Here is a 20,887-nt window from a genome sequence, read left to right as displayed (position 1 = left end):
TGTCTTTGTTTTTCATGGTTAAAAGTAAGCTATTTGGAGATTGAAAATAAATACATCTGAAATTATAAGGAAATATGCTGTGTTGATTGTATTAGACAAAAGTAGGCTATAAGGACGTGGTAGGTTAGAGGTTCTGACCTTTCATGGAAGGAATTTTTAGTAACTGGACCTTGTTCAATTTTAATTGAAGGCCCCTGGACTATAGCAACCTGGTCTCACAGGAATCCGTGAAATGACTACGGACGCTTAACTCAAAATCAGTGGAATCCTCATGAAAACACGGCAATTTCCGTGACTTGGCCACGGATTTTGCTTCAATGCAAGTTAGTGACACTCATATTCCGTGGCACACACACAGATCCCCGTCTCAACGACTGAGTCAACCATGGGCGCATAATTCAAAATCTGTGGTGGCCTCACGGAATCACTTAAATTGTCCTTGACATGCCAACGGAATTTGCTCCAATGCAAGTCAATGACACTCATATTCCGTGGCACACACACAGATCCCTGTTTCAACGACCGAGTCAACCTGGTATCACAGGGATCCGTGAAATGACCATATATATATAGATGAAATTTATATTGACGGTATGGTAATATATCCCTATTCTCGCCCTTGCACCCATCTTGAATTTATTAGACCATTTTCATTGCTTCGAGGTCTGGTGGCCTAAATAAATATACATTCATAAATAAATATCTATAAATATGTATGTGTATTTATATATATATTAGAGCTGTCAAGCGATTAAAATATTTAATCGTGATTAATCGCAATAATGTCATAGTTAACTCACGATTAATCTCAAATTATTTTTCTATGCTAAATATCCCTTGATTTTTTTGTCCCATAATTCTTCTCATTTTAATTCTATTATCAACATGGTGAAGTGCATCGGCTTGCCTTGTGCAAATTATTTTTATTGATAACAACATTGGCATATACTGATCAAAAGAGGACGATACAAAAAAAGAGCCTATAGTGCAATTAAACGACTGCTTTGAACAAATGTCATTTGAACATAGCAGTCAGGCTACTGCTTCTTTGTTTTGAGCCAAAGAAAAAAGAAAACTTTTTTTTTTTTTTAAATAAAATAATTGCGTTAATCGCGCGATATTTTTTTTAACGCCGTTAAAATTGGTTTGCGTTCACGCCGTTAATAACGCGTTTAACTGACAGCTCTAATATATATATATATATACACACATACATATTTATACATATTAATGCCTATATATTAATTTATTTTGCTGCTTCGAGGAGGTCTGGTAGTCTCTGTATATAATTATATAAATATGTAATAATAATAATAAAAATGTTTATTATATCCGGAGACCACCAGACCTCCTTGAAGTAACGAAAGTGGTCTATTAAATTCAAGATTAGTTAGAATAGGGATATAGTTATATATTATTGATAGTTAGAGTATTACTTTTCTTATAAACTCCTTGAGGTAGATTTTTCATTTGTCAAACGTTGATCCAACATGCAATAAAAAGGGATAGTAAGAGTTTTGCGCTGTTCATTTATTAAAATTCTTCCATCCCTGAAAAAAGTTGGCCGGTATGGGCCTGAAAATGGCTGAAAATGGGACCCAATCCGGCCCTGTAAGAATGTAACAACCAGTTGGCTGTAACCGCCTATGAACACGTAAAACCGCCGAAACCCATACGACACTGATCGTATTATAATCTCATCAAACCAATGCACATATAATATCATACAGTAGCCTAATAAGGTGTGCTAAAAAGTTACAAAGTCCAAAGATAGTTTTATGACAAAAGACGGCTTACCTTCCATAGTTTCGTTTCAACGTTGCGTGGTCGACCAATATGAATCTACATCCGTCTTTAACAGACTTCCTTTATTTTGCAGTTTTCTTATTGGTTGGATTATTCTCTTTTCCATAACGTGTTTCTACCTGATGTTTCTACCTGATACACCATTAAGACTGCCTTATGGTCGTCACACGCTGTAGCCTGCCCCACCCTCTGGATAGGACTACCCCACCCTCTGGGTAGAACTACCTGGCAGTTATGGAACTGATTTCCATCCTGAAAAACATTACGACAACACGTAGCATCAGTGGTGATTTTAGAGTATTTTTAGAGCTGCACACCTTCATTTTATTTCAGCATCCCTACAAAAATAAATTGATATGATATTTTCCAATATCATTGCAGAAGGAGAAAGGGGGAAGAGAATTTCATGGCGCAAGAAAATTGGTTCGGACAGTTATTAACTGATGGAAAGCCTGCAACACAGCGGAAGTAGCGGTGAAAGCGAAAGTAGATATTGCATCTGAAATAGTCACGTAGCCTACGTTTACTGGAAAGCATGGAAGGTAAGCCGAAAGATTTTTTTCAATCACAAATCATGTGCGGAGCAGAGCTGATGTCAGCATTTCTGAGACCTGTGCCACGGTATAAATATTGCCGTAAAACTTGTGCATGTTTATAACTCAAATAAAAAAATTGTTTTAAATTCGGATGACTCTTTCGTTAAACAGTTTAGACAGAAACAATTGACTTGGTTCCTGAAATCCCCCCACAGGGGGTAAAGGCCGTATGACGCCATCCACATTGACCTACGGCACAACGGACCATTACTGTAAAGTAAACTATGGATATCTCTGGGTTTGAACAATGTAAAACATTTTAGATTGGTCAAGTAACTCAACATAATATATAACAAAGTATATTTAATAGGTAAATGCTACATATTAGGCATTTAATATCTAAGGGATTTTATCATAGACGGGTTAAATGGATATTTTAACTGATGAATGTTGGATTGCATCAGAGAGCAGGAGGGTTTTTAACATCCAATGCAGTGGATCCAATGCAGTGATCAAGTTTGCCGATGACACGACAGTGATGGGCCTGATCACTGATGGTGATGAGACGGCCTATAGGGGCGAGGTCGACTGTCTGGCTCAGTACAGCCAGGACAACAACCTCATTCTCAACACCGATAAAACCAAGGAGCTCGTAGTGGACTTCAGAAGGAAGAGACAGATTCAACACCCCATCTCCATCAATGGGTCTGCTGTTGAGAGGGTACACAGCATTAAGTTCCTGGGGGTCCACATCACCAGAGACCTCACCTGGGAGGAGCACACCAATCAGGTGGTGAAAAAAGCACAGCGGCGCCTATTTCACCTTAGGCATCTGAAAAAGTTTGGCGTGGGGCCCAAGATCCTGGGGGCCTTCTTCAGAGGCAAAACGGAGAGCATATTGACTGGATGCATCACTGCCTGGTACGGGAACTGCACTGCCCAAAGCCGCAAAATGCTGCAAAGGGTAGTGCGGACAGCTGAGAGGATCAGCGGATGTGAGCTTCCCTCCATCCAGGAAACCTACAAGGCCCGGTGTGTCAGGAAGGCCCTCCGAATCATTGGGGACCCCAGCCACCCCAACCAGAAACTGTTTGAGCTACTGCCGTCAGGGAGGCGGTACCAAAGACTAAGGGCCAAAACCCAGAGGATGACAAGCAGTTTTTTCCCCCTAGCAGTCAGACTCCTGGAAAAACACACTACCCCCCAACCATCCACACGCACACCACAACAACAGACTGGTTTTTAACCATCTATTGTATTTGTCCAGCATTTGTCTATTGCACAATAACCTGTGGCTGCTATCAATAACACTTGAACACACTACACTTCATACTTTATTACACCTCATTACTTTTTAGCATTATTGATGCTGCTACTTACTTATTTATTTTTTTACTTTGTTCCTTTTCATATGGTTTCTTATTCTTATTTATTTTATCTTTTACTGTTGCTGCTATGTGAATGTTGAGGAACCAAGCCTAAGATTTTTACTCTTGTGTACTGTACAATAAGATGTAATAAAAGTGTGATTCTGATTCTGATTCTTATATGATCTCTAATTATCTGCAGACCTGCAAACTCCTCAGAGGAAAAATGGTGACAGTGTCATGGGGGGATTTTTTAACCCTTTTTTATTGTAATATACAAATGACACTAGTCTGAGCGTGACTTAACAAAACTCAGCATACTTTATCAAATATCAATGTCAAAACATCCTTGAGGCTTATAAAAATATTTTAATCTCAATTAACTGTCACAAAATCATTTTTTTGTCTCTTAGCCTGTGGGGTGTTCCACAAAGCCGGTTTTATAACATAAGTTAACCCAGGGTTTGCTGTAACTAGAGATGTTCCGATACCATTTTTTCCCTCCCGATACCGATTCCGATACTTATGCTGTGGGTATCGGCCGATACCGAGTACCGATACCAGTATGTTACAAAAATGACTGTGATATGATTATCATTGTGGTAAGGCCTGGGTCAGGTTAAACCCTTTGTAAATGAATGAATGAATAAGGCAAATTAAAGCCATTTATTTTTAAATAGAACAGTATAAAAAACAGTAGTGCAACAGCAACTTAAATAATAGTTATTTTAAAAAAATAATAAAGTGTAGCCACAATATCTTTAAAGGAGCATTTCACCGGTGCAGACATGAATATGTATTGAAATTGGGTCCTATATGTAGTCGAATAATAAATAAAATTCTAATTTGGTGCCGTCTTGACCGAGAAAAGGCAGAAAGTGACTTTTTGGCGCTTGTGGATTGAAGACAACAACTCCCACCATGCACAGCTTCGCTGGCGGCCACTCCCGCTGATCATCTCCGCCTATCGGACACCTCCTTGTTCCATCTACTAATGGAACAAATCAGCGTGGAGCTTGAACCGACGTCACTAGAGTAGTGACGCTTGCACAGAAGCATACGGCCGTCATCTTTCCTTATTCTGGGTGGAAATAGTAACATAGTTACGCCATTAAATGCGTTTATGTAAACATTTTTAGCGAGAAATGTGCATTTTAATTTCATAATGTTCGCTCGTTGAATTTGAAGGATGTTTTTTTTGATAGTTATGACGAAGAGGGAACGCTCCATTCACTTGCATGGACAGCGTCTCTGGTTGCTAAGCAACCTCAACGTCTTGGCGGACTATATTATTGTTATTTATATCCGAGATTATTTAATCTAACCTGATCTAATCTGTTGCTTAAACTCTATCATGCACCCAAACATGGCGGCGTTTGGGTTTCCTACCTCGGACTCCTAAATCCAGCGCAGCCACAGGCGCCTTGGCGCGTTGAACCAATTTTTGTGACACACAATGATCAAGCGACAAGTTAGGCACGTTACACGCGTTTGGTGTGGCCGTAGGCCGTGTCCACCAAAAGCGTTTTTTTTATGCGGTTTCACCCAAAAAATCGGCTTCGTGTGGACGGGGCCAAGAAGGCGAATACACGTCACCAAGACGGGGAGATTTACGCCACTATCTGCCAATGGATCGTGGATGCCTGGGCTGATATAACAGTCTCCACTGTGGTCCAAGCTTTCACGAAGGCAGGAATAATCACTGAACTGCCAGGCAACAACAGCGACAATGACTCGGATAATGACGAGAGGAATCCGGGCATGTTGGATGCCGTAGCCTACTCGCCCAACTGTTCAATTCGCACACACAAGAATTCGAGGAATTCGTAGACGGGGAATGAACTGAAAAGGTGAGCTTATTGTTAAGAGATATTGATCAGATATTGTTAATATGCACATTAACGTTTGAACATCGTTACCATGGGAGTGACCGGAGTTGTCAGAACGCTTAATAAAGTTTGACTTTATCTGACTGTTTTGTTGACATTCTCTATAGCACAGCTCGGTCTTGTCTATGCTATGCGCCTAATAATCCGGTGCGCCCTATATATGAAAACAGTTCTAAAATAGGCCATTCATTAAAGGTGCGCCTTATAATCCGGTGTGCCTTATAGTACGGAAAATACGGTAGTCCTCGTTTGTATTTCTTTCGAAATGGTGAACTTTTGCATGGAGCCATCTTCTATGTCAGATCCAGTACCCTCCGCCAATGTACTTCAGTTTTATCAACAGCCTCTGTTATCTTAGCTTCAGACGCTGTGGATGTTAGTTTCTGCTGGTGAAGTCCCACCCACTGGCACTGCTCTAATAGGTCTGTAGCGTCAGTGGGTCCCACCCCCTCGTCGTGCTCTTTAGCGTGACGCGTCTTCAAGTGTTTTATTAAGTTGCTAGTGTTGAAATTAGCAACACTCGTGCCACCCCTGGAAATCTTTTCACGGCATACGTTGCATGTCGCAGTCTTGCTGGTGGGAGCATCCAGCGTGAAATATTGCCACACCGCCGACATGATAACGCTAGCTCCTTGATTGACAGGTGATCAATTCTTCTTCGCCCCTCTAAAACAGTAGGCTGCAGATGGCAGCACAGCGCAACTGTTTTAAGAGCCGCGAAGAAGAACTGTGTCAGCGCTAACGGAGCTAACCAGTAAATAGCTTTCTATTTTAATAAATTACGTGGTATCGGAGGTGCCTGGACTCCAGTACTCGCCGATACCGATACCAGCATTTTCGGCAGTATCGGAGACATTTCCGATACTGGTATCGGAATCGGAACAACTCTGGCTGTAACCCTAGGTTTTCCGTTCCAAAAGGATCACGTTATGTTAGTTGCTACAGAAACATATGCTCTGAATCAAACCTGGTCGGAGCAGGTTTTGCGCAGGTTAAGTTTGAAACATAACCCGGTTTTGGGTATTTAAACCCGCGTTCACCGCAGATTTCATGTGTTCACAATGGCATGCTCTTTTGATGAGAGTACTGCTGATATCGGAGCCCAAATTATACGTGCAATCCATCGGGAGCGATTGATAAGACCACGGCTCGACATCTTGGCATATCAAATGACTTTTTGCTGGAGTGGAGAGATAGGTCTATAGATTCACCCGCAAATCTTTAATATATTTAAATAGCCTTACATAGCCAACACTACCAATCGAGGACCTGGCCTCAGTTCACTCCAGACTATTTGCGTAGCCCTCCGTTTTTTGCAAATGGTAGTTTTATCTAGGCTATAATGTTGGAGATGCTGAGCACATCTCAATCCTTTCAGATTACCCATCCAAGATTTGTATCGGCCTCCTATCATACAAAGATCAATATTGTCTGAGTACTATGCCGAGAGGCACTTCCAACACAAAGTATAAAATAGTCCTAACGGACTTGCATCCACTGGAGAATGTTTGATCGTTACACGCACTAATCCATCTTGATCTGTGAAGTTGATGAATTGTCACTTTTAGGTTTTCTACCCAGTTACCAAAAAAAGAAACCTTTGGAATAGTATGCGCTGTGGCAAGCACATGGTTTGCATGTGTTACTTCGAAGGCAAAAATAATCTCAAATACAAGAAAACACAAAAACCTACATTCCACCAGTAGGGTATGGCCCCTGACTCTCTGAGGAGGTAGGTACCTCCAGGTACCCCCTCCATGCCAGGGCGCCCTGAATTTATGTTTATTAACAGCTCCTCCACCGGGGTCAAGACAATTTGAGGGCCAGATCCAGTCTCCCGACTGTCGGCCTTTTCACGATTGGCTTTAAAAAATGGCCTATTTAAATTTATACCAATACGATGGTGGGAAAAGATTACTAGTTTGTATTTTTTTTATACTTCATTTTTATACTTGATCCGCTGACCGCTTGGAAGCCATCGGAGTACATATTTCTTTAGAAGAAAAGGGTTATGTGGTAGGATCTTTAAGAATGCTTAACTGGGATATTTATATATTCATGGCTCAAATATTAAGGATCATGCTTTTGACGTGTAACTAACGCATTTACGGCTTTGGTTCTCCGGGTTGCAGAGGCTTTAGCGTTCCCTTTTCTTGTGATAATGTCCTTCTCCTCATCATAGCTCTCCAGGAGAACCTGAAGTTCCATTTCATTGAAATAAGCGGCCCGTTTCGCCATTTCGATCGGGGTTTCCATGATCCATACATCACGTCTTTTTAGGTTTGGCGTGGACGCGCACAAACCCTGTGTTAACTAGAGCTGTAGCGACGCGTCGATGATGTCGACGCGTCGGCGTCAGAAATTCGTCGACGACAGATTTCTCCGTCAACGATTTGACGGAGGACAATGGACAACAACACAGAGAACACAGTCCACACTTTGCTGAGTCTGTTGCTTATTTGGATATATGTTTACCGTTTAATGAGAAAGAAGGCTCGTCGCCTTTATTATGTCTGTGGTCGTCGCATGGACTATACGTGATCCAGCTCAGGTTGCGTAGCCGTGCGTTTGCGCGACTGCGCGTGTCGGCTCATTAGCATCTGTACTGTAGCGGCCCGTACCGTAGCAGCACACCTCTCCCAAGTGGCCAAATTGGCCCGGCCTGGCCAGACTGGCCACACTCACACTGGCAGATTTGAGCACGGCTGGCCTTTCATTTTGTATAACAGTGAAACTATTTTATTTATTTTATTTTGTGTAAAGCAGAAGGTTTTTTGCTGTGCAAAACTGTTGTTAAATAAAGTATATTATTAAGAATTTTTTGGTATTTATTTGAGATACATTGTGGTTTTTATTAATCGAGCAACAGAAATAGATAACCATCCAATTATTCATTAGATTAGTCGACTAATCGATGAAATAATCGCCCGATTAATCGTTTAATAAATAATCGTTTACCCCCAGCCCTACTGTTAACCAACCCTGAGTTGATTGAACTAATGCATAACCGCTGCTGTGGAACCGAAAACTCTGGGTTGGTCGGCACAGGGTCAATCAACCTAGAGTTCAGCGTTAACTCAGTGTTTGTTAAACCTCCGTTCGTGGAACACCCCTCTGGACGAGTGTTTCGCAAGCTCTCTTGCTTTGTTTGGCCGCATGCATGCGCATGCGCGGTAGCCAGGCGACCATCTCATCCAATGGCGAGCTCAGTTGGCGCTGTGTGCTACAAGATTCCGATTGGCCCAGAGAAATGTCAATTATAAGAAAATGGAAAATGGTATTAAAGCACAACGTTACAACTATTCTCAAATTACCACCTGTTGTTGTAGTGTTGGTTGAAGATGCCAAATCAAACGAATTTCTCAACTTTACCCATAAGCTTCTGTGTGTTCATCTTAATTTACAGATTACATTAAGTACAAATAATGGACAATATTTAAGATTTTGGTATCAGAATGCATTGTTGGTGTCGATTAATCTTAAATACCATCTATTATTAGATTGACAGTTCTAAAGAGAGAGTAGAAAGAGCAGAAGAGAGCAAGGTTATTAAACTAAACAACAAAGAACCGCCCTCTCCCTCTTTGCTCCCTCGCTCCCTGCGTTAATATTAATAATAGTAATAATAATAATAACTAGGACTGCAAGCAGCCCCCGAGGTATTCGCAGCCCGCACATCGCCGACCAAGGCGACCGCCTTTTCAAGCGAATCCCGCTTGCACACACACACACACACACAGACACACAGACACACAGACACGCACACTTAAAATATGCAGTTTATATGTGATTCTTGGCCCCTGCAGTGGTGCCATCAAAGTAATTGCTGTTGCTTAACAGCAATTACTTTGATTGACGCTGAAACTTCAGCAAATTAGTTATGGACAAAAAACTTTACACATGTTAAGGGAACTTTAAAAACATGTTAAACTCACTGATCTGAGCAGTTGGGGTCAGACCCAGGGTTGAGCATAGTTCAGGGTGTTTCTCCGTCAGATAATCAACCATCACGCTACTTGCTTTCACCCCTTTCTCCATCACCGTATCAATGAGACAACGTGCTTTGCCTTCACTTGTCATCCACCCCTCTACAGTCTCCTTCTCCTCGTCATTCAACACATTCATCTCCCGAAGGAAATGCAGGAGATTGATGACATCTGGGTCCAACAACATGTCGACTAATTTAGAGCGAATCCTTCCAAGTTCTGAAAGACAAATCAAGAGAAAAACAAAACGTTACAACTTTTCTTAGATTACCACTTGTGGTGGTAGTGTTGGTACAAGATGCCACAAAAAACGAATTTCCCAACTTTACCTAAGCTTCTGTGTTCATCTTAATTCACAGCCTACATTAAAGGTCCAATGACATGCTATTTTATGGATGCTTTCACGTAGGTATTAGAGGGCCACTAACACAGTATTCAAATACGTTCCTGAAATTCAGCCGTTGTGCAGAGTTACAGCCACTCCGAGCGAGTCGCACATTGAGCTTCCCCCAAATGCGCTGTTTTGGTGTCCGTAGCTATAATGCAAATGAGGAGGAGCGAGGCGGGTCAAGGAGGAGGGTGGGGGTGTGGCCCTGAGCAGCTTGCAGCCACGGTACCATGCGCTCTGTTTACAGTGGATGTATCGCAATGTCGAGGCGCACACAGCCTTTAGCCGTGTTCTGTAAATATTCTAATCTAGAACACATGGGAGTCCTGGAGCTCTCAATGTAAATAATATCATATTATGCATAGATATCTATATCATATAATATATATTATCACGGCCAAAAGCTGTGTGAGTCGATATTCTGAATCTCAAACGCCCGCTGGGTTCTCCGACGTTCCTGGTTCTTCCACGTCCACATCAATCTGAAGTAGACTGAACCGCGACATGGAGGAGAAAGGGATTGTTGCCGGGCAGCGCTTAGGCACCTCCGCCTCCTGCAGCGCAGAGGCGGTGGGCCCTCGGCGGCGGGAAGCGGGGCTCAAGCAGGTGACATTCGCGGCCAACAATCCTTTTCTCCTCCATGTCGTGGTTCATGTTTTTGAGGGAGTCAAAGCCAAAGTCCCTTTCCCCCAATTCATTCTCAACCATGGCTGAGATAACCCCCACTACGAGTCTTGTTGTAGAAATACCAGAGACGAGAGTCTGACGTGTTATGCGCCATAACACCAAAAGCAGAACGGTTATCCAAATAACAAGGAAGTGTACAACACTTGCGTTACAGTCCTGGAGCACTATATCTAAATAATATCATATAATACATAGATATCTATATCATATAATGCATATTATCATGGCCAAAAGCTGTGTGCGCCTCCAGACGATATCATGAATCACAAACGACTTTGTCGGGTTCTCCGACGTCTCTGGTTCCTCCACTTCCACATCAATCTGAAGTCGACTGAACAGCGCGCTGCCTGCTGCCGGCTGCCGGGTGGTGTTGCCTCGCCGCAACCGGCGGCATGTCGCAGTTCATGTACTTCAGGGAGTCAAAGTTTCTTTCCCCCAATTCCTTCTCAACCATGGCTGAGATAACCCCCACTACAGTCTTGTTGTGGAAATACAAGAGACGTCAAAGAACCGACAGCTAAGACTTGTGTTACAGTGTGTGTAATGACACACACACACATGTGGCGCTCGCACGGTCGTGTCTCATTGGCGGGCAAAATTCTCTGGGCGGGCAAGGCAGAGAACGTTACTAAATGTGAGTTCATATATCAGGTGATATCAGGTGTTCACTCACTTTTACACTGAACTGTTTTGTGACTATTCCATAACACTATACAGGGGGTTACTTATATTTAGGTATATTTATAATACAATGTTTAATTAATAACCATAGGCCTATTGTGATATAAGTCTATTCTGGCTGCGTTCAGTAGTCTGTCTGTATCGAGTGGACTCGCGTTCCCTGCATATTGTTCTGCACAACAGAGATGGTCTACAGTAGGAAGGGAGGTACCCCTACCTGTTGTAGAACCGAGCACAGCAATGCTCTTAGAATCTCCACAAAGGTCTTCTAATATACTTGAAGCAGATTATTGTATACTAATATTTGTCTGCAAAAATTTATAAATTTATAGATTTTGTGATTTATAGATTTAAAAAGTGCATTTATAGCCATGCCGAATGGGAGTTGATATACCACATAAACACTTGGAAAATAAAGAGTTTATAAGTATATTTCCCATGAGCATCGCTGTCCGCATTTAATTAATCCCAAAATGGTGGGAAAATAGGCTCAAGGTTGAGCATCATGTATCATGATACATGATAAATATGTTACATATATTAATGTAGGTTGAGTCCAGTTGGGTTATTGTACATAACATGACTATTAAGTAGAAGCAAAATACATGATACAAGATCGTGCTACAGCACCATACTAGAGAAATACTGTTAAATGTATTCATGTTAACAATAGTTTATTGGAGTGTAACATTTCCTACACACCAGAGATGGAAATTAACTTTTTTGCCCACCAGCCACTGTGGCAGGTAGATTTAAAAATCTACCAGCCATTCATCTTTTTTACCAGCCACTTTTTATACGCTATATATTTTTTTAATATATGCGTACATTTTAAACAATATAATAGTAACACTAGATAAGAAAAGTTACTATAAGTAACAAATGTATGATAGTAAGCATAATTGGCTCTTAACACTAATATTCAGAAAAAAACACTGCCTCAAAAGGCTATTGGCTGAAGCAATACAAGTAGAGGCATATACTTGAACTTTATACTCTGAACTTTTAAACGTTGCAAACTCCAAAATCGTAATGATATATTTGTGTGGCATTCAGTCCAATGCTGAAAATATATCTGTGGCATTCAGTAGACCAATGCTGTGGTAAAGTGAGTAAAGTACCAAGTGTTTCTTTCTGTTCAATAGATAGAACTTTATCAATCCCCTCTAGGAGAAATTTGTTAATGTTTCCCCATAAAACAATAATGGTAAAATAATAAATACAAAACACAACGGTAACTGTTTAAGTCAAGCCGTCCAATCCAAAGGCTCAACTTAACCACTCCCCCTACTCACTTCCACCAATGCAAAGCGAACAGAACTGAGTAGGGGAGGGCGTAGCCTAACTAGTTTGTGAACGACCCAGAGAAACGCAATGCATATTCAATGTAAACATGTATGAGGCTTTAATAAAATCCCGGACGATTTTGAATTTCCGCCACACATTTTTTAAAAGTGTCTCAAAAAGAGGGCATGTCCGGGCAAAAGAGGACGTCTGGTTACCCTACGTATGGGAAACCGATTTGATCCCTACCTGTAACACTGTCAAATAACGGCCCAAATTTTTGGGCGCTATCCTGGTAATTTCTCTGTTTGAGAAATGCGAAGTGTGGCGTGTGAGCGTGTGCATGGGTTGAATTTTGTGTGTCTCACGCCGAATGCGAGAGACTTGAGAGCCCTGTTACCGATATATTATCCCGGATTCTGACAGTCGCAATTCAGCAAAAGAGGCGTAGAAGAAGGGGGCCGGACGTTGACAGTAATGGTTGTGGAACCGTGCAGCGCCGTATAACGAATGTATTAAATATGCAAATTTGGATCGGACCTGATTGGAAAGTATTACCCGACACAGTGGCGGGTGAAGTGACACGATTCACCCGCCACCATACAAATCCACCCGCAAATGGCGTGTGGCGGGTGTTAATTTCCATTCCTGCTACACACACACACTCAATGGCCAGATACAGTGAATGCTGTGCAGTGCATGACAAATCCTGTATTCTCTCTCTCTCTCTCTCTCTCTCTCTCTCTCTCTCTCTCTCTCTCTCTCTCTCTCTCTCTCTCTCTCTCTCTCTCTCTCTCTCTCTCTCTCTCTCTCTCTCTCTCTCTCTCTCTCTCTCTCTCTCTCTCTCTCTCTCTCTCTCTCTCTCTCACACACACACACACACACACACACACACACACACACACACACACACACACACACGCCCCAGCATGCATGTGGCCCATGGTATGCTACACACCTCCAGGCTTCTCCCTCTCACCCTCCCTTCTGCTTTGTCTTTTTTCCAGTTGCCAGTGCTGAGGTTGATGAAGGTGAGCAGCATGCTGCCTGCCAGTGTATAATGAGGCCGACTGTTATTCAGGGGCGGTTCCTTAGAGGAGGCAACGAAGGCAACACCTCCTCGTGATTTAAAAAATAAAAATAAATAATAATAAAAAGATTTACGTGATGATGAAATTATTATTCAATTCTTCTTTTTTTTCAAAATGATCTATGTGAAATGTGTGTTTATTATTGAATAATTGCATGAAAATGTTGGAAGGGTTCTTCTCGATTAACCACCAAAGTGGTTCGACCTCAAAGCTTCAAATAAGTATGCTAGGGACACCTATTGGTGATTGAAATTGTGATGAAAGAAAAAGAGTTTCCAGTGAACCCAACCCATAATGTGATGTTTGCTTTAGGTGCTGATACAACATCAAACTATTTGAGAATTAAAGTCATTTCAGAGTGTGTGTGAGCGTGCTATTCATAAATATCTCCGGAGCTCATGGTAGAAAATAAATCATTTGGCAAAGATTTGAAGTAGTCCTCCCGGCCAAAATAGACTTATCAACTACAGTAGGCCTACTAATAATTGTAACAATACTGTAATACTTGAAGTGATTAATGGATTAAAGTGGTATCACACTGCATGATGACTGAGAATGAGTGTGATTAATTCATTATAGCCATCAAAGTGATCTTGGAACTGGGTAGTCTTCTTTTTGTAAATGATGTGCAAATTAAGAACCCATATCGTGGAAAAGCCCGAGATGAAGCCTCGACGGTCACACACATCGTCATTTCGCCTATGTGAATCCTACTCGATACGGAGCTTCACTGGGGGAGGAGCCGACGTAGCCTCCTCGACACACACCCCGATGCCTCGACGCAAACCATAACATCACTAGCTTGAAAACTTGACAAATATATCAAAACTGTACCATGTATCATGTTTGTCAAGTATCATGCCATTTATCAAATTGCCCGGCGGAGCGGGTTTCATTGTCTCCTGTCTGTGAAAAAGACTAAGACAATCCACACAGTCACCTATCGAGATGATGGACCACTCAACCAAAATCTCGACCCCTCCGTTTTATCGATGACACCCCCTGAAAGCCTCAAAATCATAATTTGATGGGGGACTCAAATTTTGTCAAAAAAACCCATGTATTTTATTTTATTGTCACTAATGGCCACTTAAATGTTTTTATGCTCACCATGACCAGTATTCAGAATTCAAAACATGCATTCACAAATATGTTATTTTGTGTGTGGAGCCAGCCAGTGGAGCCAGCCAGCCTTGTGGGCGTATGCAAATTAAACATGTTCGTCAAACAGAAGAAAGACATAATGTTGCAAAGTCATACTAAAAACGTCTAGCAAGCGAAAGCTAACCAGAGTGTATCACTCACACACTTTGGGTCTATTCTAACTTAAGGTAAGAGGCTATCTTTTAAATCTTTGCAGTGACTGAACTGTGATGATAGAACTGGGACATATAGGGTGCACTGTGCATTAGATGAGTGCGTGCTACTGTGCGCGTGCATGTCCTTTCCGGCTTCGGCATACTTATGAAGGCTTTGTGGTCGGTTGTGGCCTTAAGAAGAAGCAGAAGTTGGAGTGATAGTTTACGTGCGTGCGAAAGAGAGCGCGAGAGAGAGAGCGCACCTGCCGTGGTGATGTTTGGCTTGTTGTCTTAAATGTTGTCAGCATCCGCCGTCGTTGGACAAATGTGCTTTGTGTATGTGTTCAATGATGTATTTGTCTGATCGTATTTGGTGCAGATGGATGGTTAAATAATGTCAAACGATTGGTCATACTGCAGGTTTTCATTTGCAAGTGCACCGATCGCGTGCCAGTCTCCGATAGGCTATACCTGGCATTTATTCAGTTGTTGATTGCTCGCCATATTGGACATAGGAGGCTGCATTGGCTAATGTGTTCCTTTACGAATAGGCTACTTTAGCATATCGGATTATCAATTTTTTTTGTTGTCATGTAGGCTATAGACGATTGCTTGCATCCATGAAATATTGTAGTGCTATAGGTCAACTGCATATTGAGAAGATTTAGATCGGTATTGCGCAACAATCCGGGGATGGGGACCCCCGAATATTGACGGGTATTTCGAACACTGGCTCTAAACCTACAAAAAACCTAAAAAAAGGTATCCTGTCACATTAGCACCACACACACACACACACACACACACACACACACACACACACACACACACACACACACACACACACACACACACACACACACACACACACACACACACCAGGGATGGAAATTAACACCCGCCACCCGCCATTTGCGGGTGGATTTGTATGATGGCGGGTGAATTGTGTCACTTCACCCGCCACTGTGTCGGGTAATACTTTCCAGTAAGGTCCGATCAAATTTGCATATTTAATACATTCGTTATACGGCGCTGTGCAGTTCCACAACCATTACTGTCAACATCCGGCCCCCTTCTTCTTCTACGCCTCTTTTACTGAACTGCGACTGTCCGGGATAATATCTGTAACAGGGCTCTCAAGTCACACGCATTCGGCGTTTGACACACGCAATTCAACCCGTGCACACGCTCACACGCCACACTTCGTATTTCTCATGCAGAGAAATTACCAGGAAACAGTGTTACAGGTAGGAATCAAATGGGATTTTATTAAAGCCTCATACATATTCTCATTGGATTTGCGTTGCGTTTCTTTGGGTCGTTCACAAACTAGTTAGGCTACGCCCTCCCCTACTCAGTTCTGTTCGCTTTGCATTGGTGGAAGTGAGTAGGGGGCGTGGTTAAGTAGAGCCTTCAGATTGGATGGATTGATTTACGCAGTTACCGTCGTTTATTTTTTTATTTTTTTTTATGATTGTTTTATAGGGACAAACATTAACAAATTTCTCCCACAGGGGATTGATAACGTTCTATCTATTGAACAGAAAGAAACACTTAAAGAAACACGGTCAAACTTTACATATTTTATCACAGCATTGGCCTACTGAAGGCCACAGATATATTTCCAGCATTGGACTGAATGCCACATAAATATATAATTATGTTTTTTCACGTTTGCAACGTTTAAAAGTTCAGGGTATAAAGTTCAAGTATATGCCTCTACTTGTATTGCTTAAGCCAATAGCCTTTTGAGGCAGTGTTTTTTCTGAACATTAGTGTTAAGGGCCAATAATGCTTACTATCATACGTTAGTTACCATGTCTGTGGACAAATTTGTATTCAGGCACTAATTAGATTGACTTATGATGGTGTAGCCATGCATGTTGTTTTATTGCTAACATGTCAATTTGTTTTTTATTGAAAATACTTTGTATAGATGCATTATCCCCAAACTTGTCATCGTTACACCTTTGACATTAACATGGCAGATACCTGTGTATTGTTTATCATATGCGGTAAGAGTGTAACATTTTCAACTCAGTTCCTTGGTAGCACCTACTTACAGTAAGAATCACTTTTGATGGAAAAAATGATGTGTATGAAAAACACTTTTCTTATCTATTGTTACTATTATATTGTTTAAAACGTACGCATATATTAAAAAATAGAAAAAAAATATAGCGCATTAAAAAGTGGCTGGTAAAAAAGATGAGTGGCTGGTAAAAAAGATGAGTGGCAAATACATCACACACACACACACACACACACACACACACAAAATGTAAGTTTGGTTAATGAGCTGAAATAAAAAAAAAACTCAAACTGGGCATTAAATTAGCTGACATGGGAGTAGAACTTCAACTTGAAATCAACTTAACTGAAATAACATCAACCGGAGAATCATGTACAGTCAACGCCGGCTACACTAGTACATTATGGATCACATCTCCCAAGGGGTTTGAGTGACAAGTCTGTGGCCCTACCTCAGCCCTAATTACTATTGGATGGGTGTCCATCTGCCACCCCTAATACTACCGTTACTGGGTTAAATCGAAACGTCAACTCAACCTCACGTATATTGGCATTGATTGGTGTTTGTTAAAATAATTATAATAATACCGCCAGTTTTTTTCAAAACCAGCCCAAATTGTATGTACCCGCCCAATCTTGCAACGCTGACCGTGAAGGAAATGAGTAAGCAAGAGCACGGGTTTAGAAGATGCCAATTTAAATTTACAGCGAGGCACGGTGAAGTTTTAAAAAAAACTTGCTGGTTGCGCTGCAGAAATTCATATTTTATTGAACCACCCATTTAGAGAATGTATGAGACTAGAAACATCTGACGATGAGGAAACATTCAAACCAGCTTTGGCAAGGAGAGATAAATCGCTGGATTTATGCTGTAATGTTTCTAAAAAGAAAACAATTAGATAAGAATCATGTAACAATCACAGGCCATAACGCCTATGAACAGGTAAAACCGCCAAAACCCAGACGACACTGATCAGATTCAATTCTCATGAAACCAATGCGCATATAATATCGTACAGTAGCCTAATAAGGCTAAAAATGTCATGAAACTATCTTGAAGTTTGTAACATTTTTAGCCTTATTAGGCTACTGTATGATAGTATATGCGCATTAAAAGATGGCTTACCTTCCATAGTCTTGTGTCAACGTTGGCAAAGTCGACCAATATGAAACAGCTTTTTTCTTTAACAGACTTCCTGTTGTTGCCACAGTTGTGGTGCTGTGTGTTCTCCCACTGTGTCGGCCCCACCCCTGTGTGTCTTTGTCTCTGTGCTTTGCCTGCAACTCTCAACTGCTCACATCTGCACGCCTGCACTGGTAGAGACAGGTCGCTGATGTTCTTTTATGGCACTTTATTCTGTAGGCTGTACAAGTTCAATGAGAGCAAAGATTCAAAATGAACCAGCCTCTCTCAATCCAGTGGAATGCAAAACGAGCACTAATAGTATTCCAAAAGTTCCATTCACATTGCACTGCTGTGGACACGTACCTCTCTCAATCCAACGCAAACTGAGAAAGGAACGCAAAAATCCAGCATATAGCCACCACTATCCAATAGAGGGCGCAGTTTAGTGGTGCAACGGATCACGGATTTCCCGTGATCCGTATTGATCAACCCTCACGGGGCGGGACGCACGTGATCCGTGGGTCAGCTGACAAATAATAGTTGCCCGTTCACGTTCGAATGATCGGCGTATGCTTAATTAGGCTACTGAACATTAAGCGTGGCAGCATGGCGAGTGGCGGGGTGGAGGAGTTGGGAGAGGCCTCCTGCATCATTTAAATCTGTTGTATGGGAGCACTGTGGCTTCCCTGTGCACTTTAATGAAAACGGAATAAGGGCAGTGGACAAAACGGCCACGGTGTGTCGGCACTGTGGCACCAGAATAACCTACGACCACGACAACACCTCAAGCATGGCCAGCCACGTGAGGCGACATCATCCCGGTGTGTCGGGAGTGGAGATGTAACGATATACCGTAAAACGGTATATCGCGATATGAAAAGGCCACGAATGTCAACCGTACGTATTTTCATGTAATACCGTGTTGCGGCATAGCCGCGAGATTGCATCGTAAATGCGCACTGTCATTGTGGGGAGTCTGTCATTAAAACGTTGCACTCAACTTAGCACGGAATGCCCAGGCAATCCACACCACACAAAAATAATAAAGCATTGACACAACACCACTGAAATATGACTCCTAACTTGAAAATCAACAGTCCCCTCTCACGTGGACCTTTGTTTGTAAACAAAGGTCCACGGGATGGTAGGTGTAAACACTAACCATCTCAGTATTGCAGTTGCAGTGTCCGTTTCAACTAGGGATGTGAAGAATGTGTCGACTCAACGGTCGATTCTCGACTCGTGCTCTAAACGACTCTAAAAATAGAAATCGATGAATCGTTTTCTTGTTTTTTTTTTGTTTTTTTTCCATACGAACTGCTTCAATGTCCTTTACAAAACATTGTAACCCATTTCTGCTTTCAAAATAACCAATTAGAAATTATCAAAATACAATAAATCCTTTTTTTTTTTTCAAATGGGAGACATAGCAGTGTTGTTTTTCTAACGGTCACTTCTGTTCTGCTACACCGCTATGTCTCCCAAGAGCGATCTCTTCCTTTGTCCTTTCATGACAATGGCATCTTCACTTAAAAGTCCGGTGTGGGATAGTTTCATGAAGATTGATGACAGAACAGTTCAGTGTAAATTATGCCTCATGAAGTTTGCGTACCATTCGTCCACAACCGTGATGTTGAATCACCTGGCAAGGAGGCATCCCAAGCCTTCCAGCCAGCAAGGCAGCATCGCAAACTTTACGGTGAGATCCTGTGATAGCCGCCGGGCTGAAAGAATCAGCGGGTTGCTAGCTAAGATGATAGCCGGAGATATGCTGCCCATGAGCGTAGTAGAGGGGACTGGGTTACGCAATCTGATTTAATTTCTCGAGCCAACCTACACAGTGCCATGTCGCCAAACGATGACTGTGAGGCTGGAGAAAATGTACCGCGAAACAGCAGCCTCCCTCCGCGAGATCCTGTCCTCAGCTGACAAAGTTGCTATCACCACTGATGCCTGGATAGCTTTGACGACTGAGTCGTACGTGACGGTGACCGTTCACTTTTTCAGCGACTGGGTTCTGCAGAGTGCGATCCTCCAGACCCGCTCAATGCCAGAGAGGCACACTGCTGAGAACATGCAGGGGTTGACACTAAGGTTTCAAAAGCACTTGCCCATCGGGCAAGTACAGGTCAGGTTCAACTTGCCCGAATGTAATGTTCACTTGCCCAAATTATAATCAGAATCGTGAACGGCCCTCTTTTTGCCAGGCACCCGGCCTGGTTTTGGGGGGTGCTCAGAAAAATCATCCTAGCTCAGACTGAAGCTGAATGTTAGCTTCCACACATGTTGTGTTTAAAAAATTACAAACTTCTCTGTTTACTTATTTATCGAGCGGTCACATCGTGCCATGAAGTGATTTCAGTCCACCGTTGCAACCTATTAAAGCTATCGCCAAGTTATATGTAGACCTGCATGATTTGATGCAAATGTACTTAACTAAATGTCAGAGGTAGTAGCAAAGATATGTATTTTTTAACTTTCAAGTTTCTTGTAGCTCTAACAATCACAATTGCGTTTCTAGTAGGGTTGTCAGTCACGATACTGGATTTTCTAACTTCAACACTATTCCTGGAAAATGATCGATATTCTATACCATTTTCGATATCAGGGGAAAAGTTTTTTTCAGGAAAGAACATACCCAAAGTAAATAGATTATATCTCCACAACTGCAAGGGCGATAATGTGATCTTTGGGCCAAAAGAAAGATTGTTGTGCAT

General features: G+C 41.9%; 1 protein-coding gene across 1 annotated transcript in view; it reads right to left on the bottom strand.

The window, feature by feature from the left end:
* Positions 1-18,526, bottom strand: part of LOC130405767 (uncharacterized) — a 198,073-nt gene extending 179,547 nt beyond the window's left edge. The window contains exons 1-2 of the mRNA XM_056610963.1: positions 18,171-18,526; positions 9,534-9,803 (exon numbers count right to left, since the gene is read on the bottom strand). Coding sequence (XP_056466938.1) covers positions 9,534-9,803; positions 18,171-18,177 — 277 coding nt within the window. The 5' untranslated portion in view covers positions 18,178-18,526. The remainder of the gene's footprint in view (positions 1-9,533; positions 9,804-18,170) is intronic.
* Between the last annotated feature and the right edge of the window lie 2,361 nt (positions 18,527-20,887).

The sequence above is a fragment of the Gadus chalcogrammus genome, chromosome 16 (assembly GCF_026213295.1).
Source record: "Gadus chalcogrammus isolate NIFS_2021 chromosome 16, NIFS_Gcha_1.0, whole genome shotgun sequence".
Lineage (NCBI taxonomy): Eukaryota > Metazoa > Chordata > Actinopteri > Gadiformes > Gadidae > Gadus > Gadus chalcogrammus.
This window is presented reverse-complemented; position numbering and strand designations above follow the sequence as displayed.